General features: G+C 42.8%; 1 protein-coding gene across 1 annotated transcript in view; it reads left to right on the forward strand.

Moving 5' to 3' along the window:
* The window catches only part of LOC147035731 (extracellular calcium-sensing receptor-like), a 37,934-nt gene that overhangs the window by 17,425 nt on the left and 6,526 nt on the right, over window positions 1-13,983 (forward strand). The window contains exon 4 of the mRNA XM_085869301.1: window positions 12,694-12,992. Within this exon, the coding sequence (XP_085725427.1) occupies window positions 12,694-12,992 (299 nt within the window). The remainder of the gene's footprint in view (window positions 1-12,693; window positions 12,993-13,983) is intronic.

Genomic DNA, 13,983 nt, shown 5'->3' on the forward strand with positions numbered 1-13,983 from the left:
AAAAGTAGTCAATATATAAATAATAAATAAAGAGCCACCTAAGAAAATAGTTGGACGAAGAAGTGGGCAGGGAAATGCTGACAGGATTTTTCATTTTTATTTTTGATGTTGAAGGCTCCAGCCATGTACTAAAGAGTCCTCAAGGAGGATAGGCCTTAAGTAAAGAGAAATAAAAGAGTGAATGTAAAGTGAGGAGTGAAAATGAGTGAATAAGAAAAGTGTGTGATGTTTGTTTGAAAAGTTTGTGATCTATATTTGCAAGAGAGAGATGTTAAAACTAGCCCGGAGGTTATAGTTTTAGTGAGACAGAAAGTAAACCAGCAATCCTGACACGGAGAGTGTAAGATGGTTCCGGGCACCACTTTAATGCTCCTATGTCAGAAGGTTGCTGAACCCTGAACAGTTGCTGTCTACAACCTACGACCGAAAAAACCGGTCTTACTGGATGGGTGTTTTTTTGGAGACACCTTCTCCTTTCTGGATGGCCGTTGTGTCCCAAAAGGAGCTCATCCACCCTTTAGCAGGTATTGGTTTTAGTCCTGCAGGGTGTCACAGTCACCTTCCCAACTGGTGAGCCAGTGAGGGTAGTCATTTTAGGAGCCGACTACCCAACTATGCAGCAGGAAGCACTGGGTTACATGTTAGGGAGTGTGGGAGGAGGTAAAGCAATGCATGGAGAGTGTCTGGAAAGAGGTGGAGGAGAGCGAGGCCAGACTGATGGGAGAAACGGCGACTGTGAGGACAAGGATAGAAGGAAGGAATCAGGCAAGGGATTCAAGGATTGACACTCAGATAAAACGAATTCAAAGAGGAGATTCAAGAAAACAGTGATGCAATAAAATAATTTTTAAAAGGCCCAAAAGGAAGCAAAGGGGGAAATGTGAGCAGTCAAACAAAATTATAAAGCTTGACAACACGAGGTGACAAAGGCAATTAGGGAAATGGCCGAGGCAATGGAGATCAAAGAATGAGCAATGAAGGAACATATAGACCATAAGGAAAGTAAAATGGAGATGGGCAATGAGGGAACATATAGACCATAAGGAACGTAAAATGGAGATGGGAAGGAAGAGTTAGAAGAGGAAGTAGTGGGGGTGCATTGGGAATTGAAAAGGGTCAAAGAGGAGGTAGACGAAGTATAAAATGAAATAAGTGGAACAAGGAGGAACAACAAATAAGGAGGAACAAGCAGAAACTGGGGGGAAATTGAAACAGCAAATGGTTGAATGCATGCAAGCATTATGTTTACAGCATGACACCATCCTCAGAGACCAAGCAAAGAGGATCCAGGTCTTCGTGAACCAGGAGGAGCTGAGTTTGGAAAAGATGAGGAGCGGTGAGTTTGGGCACGTGCATGAAGCGAAAGCGTGTTGTTCTGGTTTGGGGGAAACATGGGACCTATGTTTCTTGGAGTGTCCAGAGGGCGGAGCATGCATGTGACGGAGTTTGTGCGGAGAGCGAGTGTGCCTAATTGTGTGAAAATGGAGTGTGGTGGTATGGTGGAAACACAAAACCTTACTCAAGTAACTCCAGTCAAAATACAGGTTGAATCATTCATGTACAATATGATCATGGAGTAAGACAATCAATGCAACATGATTGCTTTCTGGATTGATGCTTCAAAATTAGTTTCTTATTATCCCGCCTCCCGGAGGGAGGGAGCGGGATATTTAATCGTCTGGTTTGTTTGTCTGTCTGTTAGCAACTTTACGGCAAAACAGCTTTTGCAAACACTATCAAATTTAATCCACAGGTGGGCAATGAACCTTGGACGACCCCTTAACTTTTGGGTGAAATTGGTTCAAACGTCAAGGTGAAGGTCACGAAAAGGTAAAAATCGTTTTTCGCTCATAACTTCGTCAAAAATGATCTGATTTACTTCAAACTAAGCTTATAGTGAACCCTAGTCTATTTGTCACTTATAGTCCTACCCATTCCTATCGTGAAAAATGCATATTAGTGAAGATCGGTAGGGTCCGAAATTTTGGGGGTCATGGTCATGGGTCAAAATTACAAATTTTCCATTAAAACTAAAACATGGTGAGAAAATACAACTTTACGGGAAACCGCTGGCTCAAACACTGTCAAATTGTATCCACAGGTGGGTAATGAACCTCGGACGACCCCATTAACTTTTGGGTCCAATTCGGACAAAGGTCAAGGTCAGGTCACGAAAAGGTGAAAATCGTTTTTCACAAATAACTTCGTCAAAAATGATCCGATTTACTTCAAACTAAGCTTATAGTGAAACTTCGTAAAAAAATGGTTTAATTGACTTCAAACCAAGACTAAAATATTCCTTATTCTATTCTTTATAATCAACATTTTGGTAAAGGATGTATCAAATTTAAATTTGATCCCCAAAATAACTTTATGACTTAAATGGGTGGGATTTGTTGTGCCTGGCACCACTTGTATTGGGAAGAGAAATGGGGAGGGTGATCCACTCACATGTAAGCGAATTGACCAAACACATTCTGATAAGAGTCAAACAGAATGTTTTCAAGTATGTGGTCATGACTCAGTTTCAAATGCAAATTCCTATCTTATGTCCTCGAGAACTTTCAAGCTTCATCAGATATTTGCATTGCTTCGCTGTCCTTCCCCTTCACTATTGCACAATGTATACTTCATTTCGAGGTAACAATGCCCTGTGATATCTAGTGATTACAATGTGATTGTAATCACATTGTAATCACTGTGATTACAATGTGACTAGATAAACAATGTGATTCCTAGATATTTACAACACAATATATATATATATATATATATATATATATATATATATATATATATATATATATATATATATATATATATATATATATATTCATTATAAAACAACCATCAGTTTGCAATGTTCCATTATCAAGTATATTATAAAGTGTCAGAGCAGAAAGCAGAACACGTTAGGTCAGGTATGGTATCATACACCGGAACAGTGCACTGCTGCATCCACTTTCCGTCGATGAGGTGAAGCACTTCAAGATGAGGTGAAGTGCACACACCAATTCCAGAGGAAAAACGATGATGACTGACTCTTCCACACGCTGTTGCATCTTTGGGGTGGACACAAATAACTGGGTATATGTAAGCTTGTAATGAAAGAAAGAGCCCTGGCATTGTCGTGTGACCTATTCGGAGTGCAGGACAGATGCTGTTGAGAGTGATTTAAGACCAGATTGAGAGGTGGTGTGTGTGAATTCAATCTTGTTGAAAATCTGAATTAGAAGTGATTGTGAGCTCGATAAGGAACTGAAGATTACTGTATGATGTCATTCGTGAATGTCTTGTTAGAAATGATGCAACAACTGAAGAATGAATCAATTTAATGTGAAACTTCAGGCAGATAGTTGAAGCAGCCTGTATTTGAACTTTTCTGTTGCTGCTACTTTATATATGTAATTTTTATGCTGTAGTCTTTTATGTAATTATGCCACTTTGTTATGTAAAAATTTTATGTAATTTTTTTATGCTGTAGTAATTATGCTTTTTATGCGGCTGAGAGGGAAAAGATGGTGAAGGTTCCAAAAGAGATAGACACCTGCATGGACAGAGTGTTTTGAGCTGCAATTTGAGGTGCCATTTACCTGGTGACTCAACTTTGACAAATTATTTGACAATTTTTGCACACCTGTTAAAAAAAACACCTGTACACCTGTACACCTCTAGTGCCCAACTGTGTCTGTCCTCCTGCAGTTGGGTTACTTTTTATGAGGAGGTTGGTGGCAGGATTTGCACTCTGGCCACCGTAAAATCCTTCATTCCGCAAAACGCAAAAACGCAAAAAAATCTGAAAACCCACTCCGTGGGAGTACCTCGTGTGCAGCTTCCCTTCGCAGGGCAGCTCACCGGATGACGGGATTGGGGCAAAGCCTTTGGGACCCCAAATATTTGATGCTAGGAGGGAAACCACGGGCTAACATCCCTGGGTCAGATTGCAGGAGAGTGTGTCGGAGTGGTGCTGAGGTGTCGTCCACCAGACGGCGGTCTCCTTGGGTTAACCTGAGGCGGTCCCTTCGGGTGGGTGCCTGGAATGTCCTATCCCTAAGAGAGGATGATCACCTGTCTCTGTTCTCATCTGAGCTCAAGCGTTTGGACATCAGGATTGCAGCTCTCTCTGAGGTTCGGAGATCGGATTGCGGCGAGATAATGGTGGGTGGTTACACCTACTATTGGTCTGGTCGCTCTGATGGTTACCATACCCAAGGAGTTGCTGTAGCTGTGTCAAATAAGCTGACCCCAATGATAATTGAGGTAACACCGGTCAACGAGCGTATTATGAGATTAAGGATTCATCACTCCTTAGGTGTCATTTCCCTGGTCTCTGTTTATGCTCCGACTGAGGCGAGTGATCTCACAGAGAAGGATGCATTCTATGCCACGCTCGAGTCTGTGGTTGATCAGTGCTCCAGACGAGATACACTTCTAGTCTTGGGGAATTTCAATGCATCGACTGAAACTGATAGGGATGGTTATGAGGTGTGTGTTGGTCCCCATGGGTCAGGAACTATGAAACAGAATAGCACTAAGTTCCTTGACTTTGCAAGAAGTCATGGACTGAGGGTGGCTGGTTCATGGTTTCAGCGCCCACAAGCTCATCGCTGGACTTGGTATTCCAACGCTGGCGGTGTAGCAAAGGAGATTGACCATCTCCTCGTTGACGGTCGTTGGAGGATGGTCCAGAACTGCAGGGACTACCGGAGTGCTCAGTTCCTCAATTCTGACCACAGGCATGTTGTAGCAACTCTAAAGCTGCACCTTAAATCCTGGAGAATGGTACCATCCCAGCCTCGGCTGGATGTTGGCAAGCTCAGGGATGAGAGAGTAGCTGAGGAGTTTGCGAATAGGCTGAGTGGACACTTGGGGGGTCTGGGTGCTTTTGCGGGTCCTGAAGAGTTGTGGAGTGCCTTCAAGACCACCGTCCTCGATGTTGCCGGTGGATGTCTTGGAACTCACCGCAGGGCAAAGAAGAATTTTGTCTCTCAAGGGACACTGGATACCATTGACCAGAGTCGCAGGGCCAGGCTGAATGGCAGAGCTGAGCTGTTCAGGGAGCTGAGGCGAAAAACTGCACGTGCACTGAGGGTGGACAAGGAGGCCAATGTGCGAGGAATTTGTGAGGGGGTAGAGCATCACCTGTGGACAGGTGATTCTCGTCCCGCTTACAGGGGAATTCGCGCATTGCGTTCATCCAAGCCCATCCCTCGGAGCACTGCAGTTTGAGCAGAGAGTGGTAGGCTCTTAACAGAGGAGTCTGAAGTGAAGGCCCGCTGGGCCAGTTACTTTCAGCGGTTGTACCAGGCTGATCCACCAGCTGTCGAGTTGGACGTCAAGGGTGTTACAATCCCTGTTGCTGTTCCTCAAATCAACTGTGGTCCACCTCCGCTTGTGGAAACACGGGCTGTGATGAACCAGTTGAAACAGGGCAAAGCTCCAGGGATCTGTTGCATCCATGCTGAACTTCTCAAGGCTGGTGGAAGTGCTGCACTCGTGTCGTTGCATGCAGTTTTGTGCTCTGCCTGGAACACAGGCATCATCCCAACTGACTGGAAGAGGGGCCTTGTTGTCCCTCTCTGGAAAGGGAAGGGTGATCGCCAAGACTGCAACAACTACCGAGGGGTGACGCTGCTATCAGTGCCGGGCAAGGTCTTTGCTCAGATAATTCTTGATAGGGTTCGCCACCATCTGCTTGAGCACCAGCGTCTCGAGCAGTAAGGCTTTACACCAAAGATGTCACCGATTGACCGTATCCTTGCCCTTCGTGTCCTCACCGAAAGCAGACGAGAGTTTCGGTAGGGGCTGCTTGCAGCCTATGTTGATCTCTGTAAAGCGTTCGATTCAGTGAATCGGGATGTCCTCTTGAGGATTCTTGGTCTTCGTGGGGTGCCACCAAAACTGATCGATCTGATGTCTGAACTCTCCTCTGTTACTGAGAGTGCTGTGAAGTGTGGTGGTACCATCTCTGACTTATTTCCAGTTGTTACTGGAGTTCGTCAGGGATGTGTACTTGCCCCCACACTTTTCAGCACTTGTATGGACTGGATTTTAGGGAGGATGTCGGAGAGATCAAGCTGCGGTGCATCGTTTGGGAATGTCAAGATCTCGGACCTTGATTTTGCAGATGATGCAGTCATCTTTGCGGAGACTTTAGACATCCTTTTGGGGGCCCTCGAGGTGCTGAATGAGGAGTCGGAGCCGCTGGGATTATGGGTTTCAAGGGTCAAAACTAAGATCCAGGCTTTCGGTGACATATTGGATGCTGCTGTCCTAGTGTGTCTGTTTGTGTTGAGGATGTTGAGGTCGTGGAGAGATTCACTTCACTTGGCAGTGATATTCATGTCTCTGCTGGCTGCGAGTCAGAGATCAATTGACGTCTGGGACGGGCCTGGGGAGTCATGGATTCACTGGATTATGGGGTGTGGTGCTGCCGGTACCTGTGCGGGAGGACGAAAGTCCGAGTCTTCAGGTCCTTGGTACTTTCAGTCTTGCTCTATGGATGCGAGACTTGGACTCTGACCAAGGATCTGAGATGGAGACTTAATTCCTTTGGTACCAGGTCTCTTCGGAGAATCCTTGACTATCGCTGGTCGGATTTTGTGTCCAACGAGCAGTTGCTGAGAGAGACTCGGATGAGATTTGTTTCCTGCATAGTCCGTGAGCGTCAGTTGCGGCTGTATGGACATGTGGCTCGTTTTCCTGACGCTGATCCTGCTCACCAGATTCTCTCAGCGAGGGAGTCTCATGAGTGGAGGAGGCCAGTGGGCCGACCACGTGCCTCGTGGTTGCAGCAGGTTGACCATCATCTCAAGGAGATGGGGATGGGCCTGGCATCTGCCTGGGGGTTGGCCAGACGGAGGCTCCTGGAGTACCGGCGGAAAGTGGACGCAGCGACGCGCTGTTCTGGCACATGCTCCCATACCTGACCTGACCTGACCTGTTTAAAAACAGAGGTATAAACTGTATTTTTTTGTTTTGAAAAAGGAATGGATTTGTATTTAAAAGGTCAGAGCAAGTGATTAGAGATCTAGTATATGTGTGTTGTGTTATTGCAGCATGTTGCTGTTTTGGTGAGAGAGAAGTGGATAAGAATAGGACAAGGACAGAGATTTAAAATGTTGATGGAATTCTGAATAGTGATGAGAGAGATTGGTTACACATTATTTTTCCAAGATTTTTCAGCTCTATTGACCATGAAAGAAATGGATGCTCATCAGATTGATGAAACAAAATTTGGTATTTGGTAGCATTTGGTATAAATAAACTGTTTGGAGAAATTTTGTATCTCTTAACCATGTTGGAAAGTTTTCTTCCCAAATGTTTCCAAATGGATGCTCTACAGCCAAAGTGTGGTCCACAGCTTGGCAACTCGATGGCAAGGCCGAGCAGCATAGAACTCTTACTATGGGGGAGTTCGCAGAGCTGAGAGCCGAAGAAAGATTTCCCAAAGAATCAACTTGTGATGACAATGATAGTCATACTAATTGTTTAATTACTCCTGTTAATTAGTGTAATTATTACAACTTAGCTTTAAATTACCATGGTAGTGATGCACTTTGACCTGCATTGTAGTGATCGGGATACTCTTATGGTCAAGAGGACCAACAAGTGATAGTCCTGATAATATTTGCATGCACCGGGTTTGTTGTCACATTCATAAACATCGGGAACAGTTTGTAACTAATGGAAGTTGTGTTTGGAAACTTAGTTAATTACTTTCAGACTCAGCTCATTTTAAAAAAAAGAAAAAGGAACTCATTGAGAACACTGGAGGCACAAGATTTTTGTGTTCCTTGTGTCTTTTCCTCCATTACAATTCATAATGTTATTCCAACCATCAGAGTTATTTTGGTTATAATAAATATCAAGTTTTGCTTTGGAATTACAAATTGAGAAACCTTTGTCATATAAGTCTCATCATCTTAATTTAAATGTATTGTGGTATTCAAGTGACAGAGTATTCTCCCAATTAGAGTCCGCATCTTCAAATCAGTAACTTGCGACACGTGTGAATGACAGTGGTTATATCACAGTGTGGTACACCATTGCTTGTTCATAAGTTGTATTGATTGATTGATGTATTATATCAAAGACTAAAGCTATGAACCTTGTTGATCTGTTAATTGAGGGTAGAAAAAGTTAGTGAGAATTGAATTGAGATGATATATTAAGTTGAGGTACTGAAACATAATATTGAAAGAGGGTCTATGTTATTAAATTGATCGACAGATTGGTCAACATTACATATTAGGAATCATAAGTTAACTGTAAGGCAATATCAATATATGAGTGAAAGCAGCGTGGTATTTTATGGAATTAGGAATTGTACCATGCATTGTAAATGCCTCCATATTTTGTGGAAAAACAAAATAAAAAAAGCAAAAAGGATAAACAAGAATAATGACAAGTACAGAAAGCATTAGCATATGAAATGAATGTTAAATCGGAAATAGTGTAAGAATTATGTTATTAAAAAGAGTGCGATGACGCCACAAGCCAATTAAAGTATTACCTGTTTTATTTGTTTTCTGATTAATTGGGCAGGTGCATGATTTTTGATTAAGTCTTCTTGTATGTTTACTAAAGTAAGTTGAGGTGTTTCTATCACTGACTTGACCATCTTTCATCAGTATGAAAGTGCTAAGTCAGCTGGAAAAATAAATAAATAATGGCAGTTGCTCTGGAACGACTTGTGAATATATTCCGAACGGGAGTGTATTCTCAATTTATTGTTGTTGTTTCTCATCATTGCACATATTAATAAAGTCAGACACTAGCTTAATTCCTCTTTCAGCGAGAGCATTTACGACAAGATCAGCTAGAAGAGAGCACCATAGGAAGAGAGTTTGGTGAGCAGGGCAGGGTGCCAGACCGTGTCAAAAGCATGTGATATGTCAAGGAATGTGGCTCTGATTTAATGTCCTGCATTGAGGACCTCCATCCATTGTTGAGAGAGCAGAAGCAGCATATCCAGGGTAGAGTGACCTGGTCTGAAACCAAATTGATGATCGGAAATTAGGCCATTGGAGAAGAAGAAGGATTTAATGTCTGAAGCGATAATGGAATACATAACCTTGCTGATGTTTGGGAGAAGGCTGATTGGTCTACAGTTGCAGGGAGCTGTTTTTGCACTTTTTATACAGGGCAGTAATGTTTGCTGAATTCGAAGGAGATGGCAGATGACATTGAGCAAATGTGAGGGTGAATATAACTGAGAAAGGTTGAGCAAGCGCAGAGGAGCAGGTGTTTAGAACACATGGGCTGATGCCGTCTGGACTGGTTGCAGAATCTGAGTCGAGATTTGAGAGCAAGCTCTCCACCTTGTCAGAAGAAGAGGACAAATAGTAGAGGGGCAGTTGGGTGTGACTGGATAAGTGGGGTACAGAAAGCAATGGGTTTTGGACACAAGATTTTGATGACAACACCGAGTTTAGGCATTCAGCCTTTTCACATGCGGTATCAGCAATGCGGCCATTTGAGGTAAGGGAGGGATGGAGGGGGAACATACACCAGAAACAGATTTTATTAGATGCCACCAGGATTTCGAGGAGGGAGAAAGGTTTGAGAGTTCAGACTTAAGCTTAGAAATAAGTTATTTTCTGTCTCTCCTGAGGGTAAATACACACTTGTTCTGAGCTTTCTGGAAGGAAATGAGATTACCTTCAGATAGATTTGATTTCCATGAGGCAAAGACAAGTTGTTTCAGGAAAACTGCCTTGCCACAAGTTTCAGTGAACCATGGGCGGGAGGAAGGGTGGGACAACTGAAGATGAGAGGGGATAAATTTGTGCATAAATGAGGGAGACCAAGTTTGTTTGATAGAATTCCCAGGATGAGTTGATGTTTGAAAAAGTAGTGATGGGAGACAAGCCGAGAAATTGGATGGCTGCTTGGAGACCCTGCCAGTCGCCTTGACTGAAATACCAGACTCGACGGGGCTGAGGTGTTTCTCTGATAACAGCCAGAGAGATGTCCACTTTGACAAGCATGTGGTCAGAAGAACCAATTGTAGCGGAGGAAGAACAGCAGACATTTTCAGGGAAATTTGTTAAAATCATATCCAGAAGAGATAGAGTATCATTGGTTGAGATCCGGGTCGGGAAATTGACCGATTGAGTCAGTCCCAATGAGTCGCAGAAAGCTTTTGCTGAAGTGCAATAACAGGTGAGAGAGGTATCCTCATCGAGTCAACTGGTATGATCACAATTGAAGTCACCACATATGAGGAAGAGAGAGTTTGGATGGGAAGATAGAAGTTGGTCCATGTTTTCGGAATGTGAGGTGTAAATGGAGTCATCACTGTTCGGTGGACGGTACAGTACACATATAAACATGAGGTGGGAGTGGAGGGAATCTGTCAAAAAAAGGTATTCGTGAGGGTGTGGGGGAGTGAGGGCAGTGCATAGATAGTGAGGAATAGACTCTTTAATGAAGAGAGCATCTCCTCCACCAGGACGAGGCTTAGGTCTGTCATACCAGATGAGGGAGTAACCAGGGAGAGATTCTTGCGAGTCAGGAACGTCTTGAGGGAGGAAAGTTTGTGTTCGTCAGATTATGTCTGGTTTGTCAATGAAAACCTATATGGAAGGATCTGTAAGGTTTGATTGACAGCCCCGGATTTGTGAGGTCTACACTGTTAATGAAGAGTGAAGGGAGGAGGCTTTGGGTGCAGGGGATGGGAGGGAGGGGTGGGTCGGACAAGGGAGGAGGGGGGAGGTGAGGAGAGAAAGACTGTGGGTAATTTCAGAATAGCTTGGGGAGAACACCGGCTGAGGAGGATAAAAGGCTCTGTGGTGTTGGAGGAGGGGGTAAAGAGAGGGGGCAGAAGGCAGTTGAGGATTTGAGGAGGTGGACTGATGAGATGTAGGTTAGAGGGCTGGGGAAATAGGCAGCTTTGTGGATGAGAGGGGGAACTTTGAGAAGGGTGAGTGAGGGGGGTGAATGGTGGGAGAACGGTGAGTGGGGAGTGCTGAGGGAGAAAGGTGAGGAGGTAGTTTTTGAGAAAGGTGACAGAGAGGCTTGGAGGGAGAAGAATGTGATGGCTGCATTGAGAGAGAGGGGGTGAGTTGGCACTGAAGTTGGAGAAAAAGAATGAATGATGGAAAGTCAACACTCATAGCAAACTGTGGTTTTAAATTTTTTTGGGTCATAGATGCAATTAAAGACATTTCTTGATGGATGCAATAATTCGCCTGAATTTGGAGAATGGAGAGAAGAAACGCTGTAACAGTTCGATTTTTTCGGCAAGGTATGAATGAAAGTTCAAATTGAGAGCAGTCTGTTAAAATAGAAGAAGAGTAGTGAAATATGATACAATATTGAGTACCACTCATGTGAAAGAGGAAGTTGAAGCATTATAAGAGCTCGTTATTATGATTATTATTATTATTATTATTTTTTTTGAGAGTTTTCCTCAGATTAGGTAATTGGAGGTTGTAGAAAAAATTGTGAGTTGAATGGTGAATTTGAATTGGTAAACACAGGGGTGGAAACAGATCTGTGGTTATGGGAGAAGCACGTGGCTGTGAGAGGTGTATAGACAAAAGAGAATTTTTTTTATTTTAAGTAAGGATTGCGTAACATTCGGAAAAGGGAAGGTTGAAGTAAAATCGTGGAGGTTTATGGTAAATTTGGAACTGTAAACGCAGAGTGAAGCTGTTGTGTCGTTGGAACATATCGGAAGAGGGGAGAGAGGCACGTGGTTACCAGTGTATCGATTTAATAGGATACAAGGATGATTATTAATTTTTGATGTATTTTTGAAGAATCGGTTATATTCTGGAATGGAAGGTGGCATGAAGAAATCGTGAAGGTCTTTGCGAGAGTGGGTCAGCTCAAGTAGAATAAAGAAGGTGTGCCGGCAGAAGGAGGAGGAAGAAAAAGAGGAAGAAGCAGAAGGATCAGGACTTGTGGGTATGTAAGGAGAAGTTTTTTTTTTCTTTTTGGGGGGATTTAAGACAAGAAACAGAGTGTTGAGTTAAGAGGGATGGGGGATGTTGGGAGATTGGGGAAAATAGGAGTTGAAGGTAATCAGGAGAGAATACAAATAAAAATGATTGTACACCGAGAGGGGAAAGACGGGTCGGCTTCAAGGAATCCGGTAAGACAAGCTCGACGAAAACTCACAAAATAGCACGATTTTTGAAACAAAACCAAACTAGTAACACACAGTAACATATAGGTGAGAAAACAAACAGTTCAAATTGGACAGATAACAACCGGAAACAACTTTAAGAAAGTCAGCAGAGAGCCCTGAAAGACACTGCCGTCGCTCCAAACCCAGAACCGGAAGATTGGTCTTCACATCCGTTTTAAGGCTGATATAAAGCGTAATATTTTGGATGTGTGGTTTGACTGTGCTGCCCCCACCTCTCCCCCCTCCTCCCCCCCGTCCCTGGCAATGTTGGGTAGCCCTTCTGGACTAGAAAAAAAAAATGAAACATCTGAAATTGAAAAATATGATTGTCCATTGGGGGATTTTGCGTTCATTAAGTGTTGATAATTTGCAACTTTTGAGGGAAAGTAAACGACTGACATGAACTATTGGTGGAGCCAAAGGGAGCATTGAACCCTCAAGAACTGTTGATAAGTTTAGTCATTTTTTTGTTTTGTGAAAAAAATTAAAGATGGCTTTAAAGACAATTGCTTTCCACACTGTGCTCATTTACAATCTTGTTTGTCGGAGTGAAGGCAAACTCGTGGCTGAGACAAATGCACATGTAATCATATTGTACTCAACTGAACAAGATGCCTTCCCTTTGATTGAGGAGCTTCTGTTACAAAATGTGACTGGGAAAACATGGATCGCAACATCAAACTGGATTACTTCAAAGCGGTACACTACGTCCCGGTATGCACATATACTACAGGGTACGATGGGATTTGTGCAAGCACTAAGCAAAATTCCTGGATTGTACGAATTCCTGGTAAAAGTGAAACCACAACACCAATGGTCGAAAATGAATACTATTTACCTCGATGAAAATCAGGTAAACAACACATTACAATATATTTGGAAAATAAAGTTTATTTGATGGCAATTGGCTTTTAAAATATAGTAATTTTATGATGGAATTTTACCTTTATTGAAAAATCTTCAATTTTTTGGAAAACACTGAACACCTTTTTCTTGTGTGTATGCTTGGACATGAAATGATAATTTTCTTGAAGTTTAACCCCACTTCTTTCAGGTGTTCTTCCTGACATTTCTATTATTGGAAATATTTGTGTTTAAGAAATAGATGAGAGATAAATCTGATCGCATGAAAAAATCTCCCCATCTTCCTGTTGCTAATTCGGTTTGTAATCACTTACTTTCTTTGAAGAATTCTGTTTTTTGTGTCTTCATCATATAAACTACAAGGAAAAGTACCTCTCCCCATTGACATGAAAAGTTCCCTTTACTTCCACAGTGACAGTAAAAGTTCAAGTACATATATTAATTTAAATTGTTTCATGGATTTTAAAAAGGTTAGTTGTGTTGAACTCTTGGTTTCACTCAGAGCCAAAGCTCAGAGGTACTTATACCGCCCAACACAAAATGTTGATGCAACATTGTGAAATGGAGGTTGAATATAAAGAGTGCAGAATATCCTGCTTCCAAAATACAATTTGGCTGCAATATTATTTATGCCTGTTGTCCATCATTTGAGCTTTTCAAACACAGCACGGGAAGCAGCTGCCCAAACTGGGAGAAAGACAAATGCACGGACAGAGAGCAGGGTTCACAATATACAATAGATGACTGACCTTCCAAAGAACTTCAACACAGAAAGAGATCATTCGGCTCCTCAAGCTTGCACAATGGTTGTCAACCTGTGAGAGGTTGTTGTTTTTTTTGTAGAGTGGAAGAGGAAGAACATTAAATGGATGAAAATGCAACAACTCAAAGGGAACAGCATGGGGGGGGGGGGGGGGGGGGGGGGAGACCAACAGTGGAGTTGAAGGAGGTGGGAGATTTGGACAAACAAATAGGGTGGG

This window comes from Eptatretus burgeri, chromosome 1, assembly GCF_056783735.1.
Source record: "Eptatretus burgeri isolate ZD-2024b chromosome 1, Ebu_testis_v1, whole genome shotgun sequence".
Classification (NCBI taxonomy): Eukaryota; Metazoa; Chordata; class Myxini; order Myxiniformes; family Myxinidae; genus Eptatretus; species Eptatretus burgeri.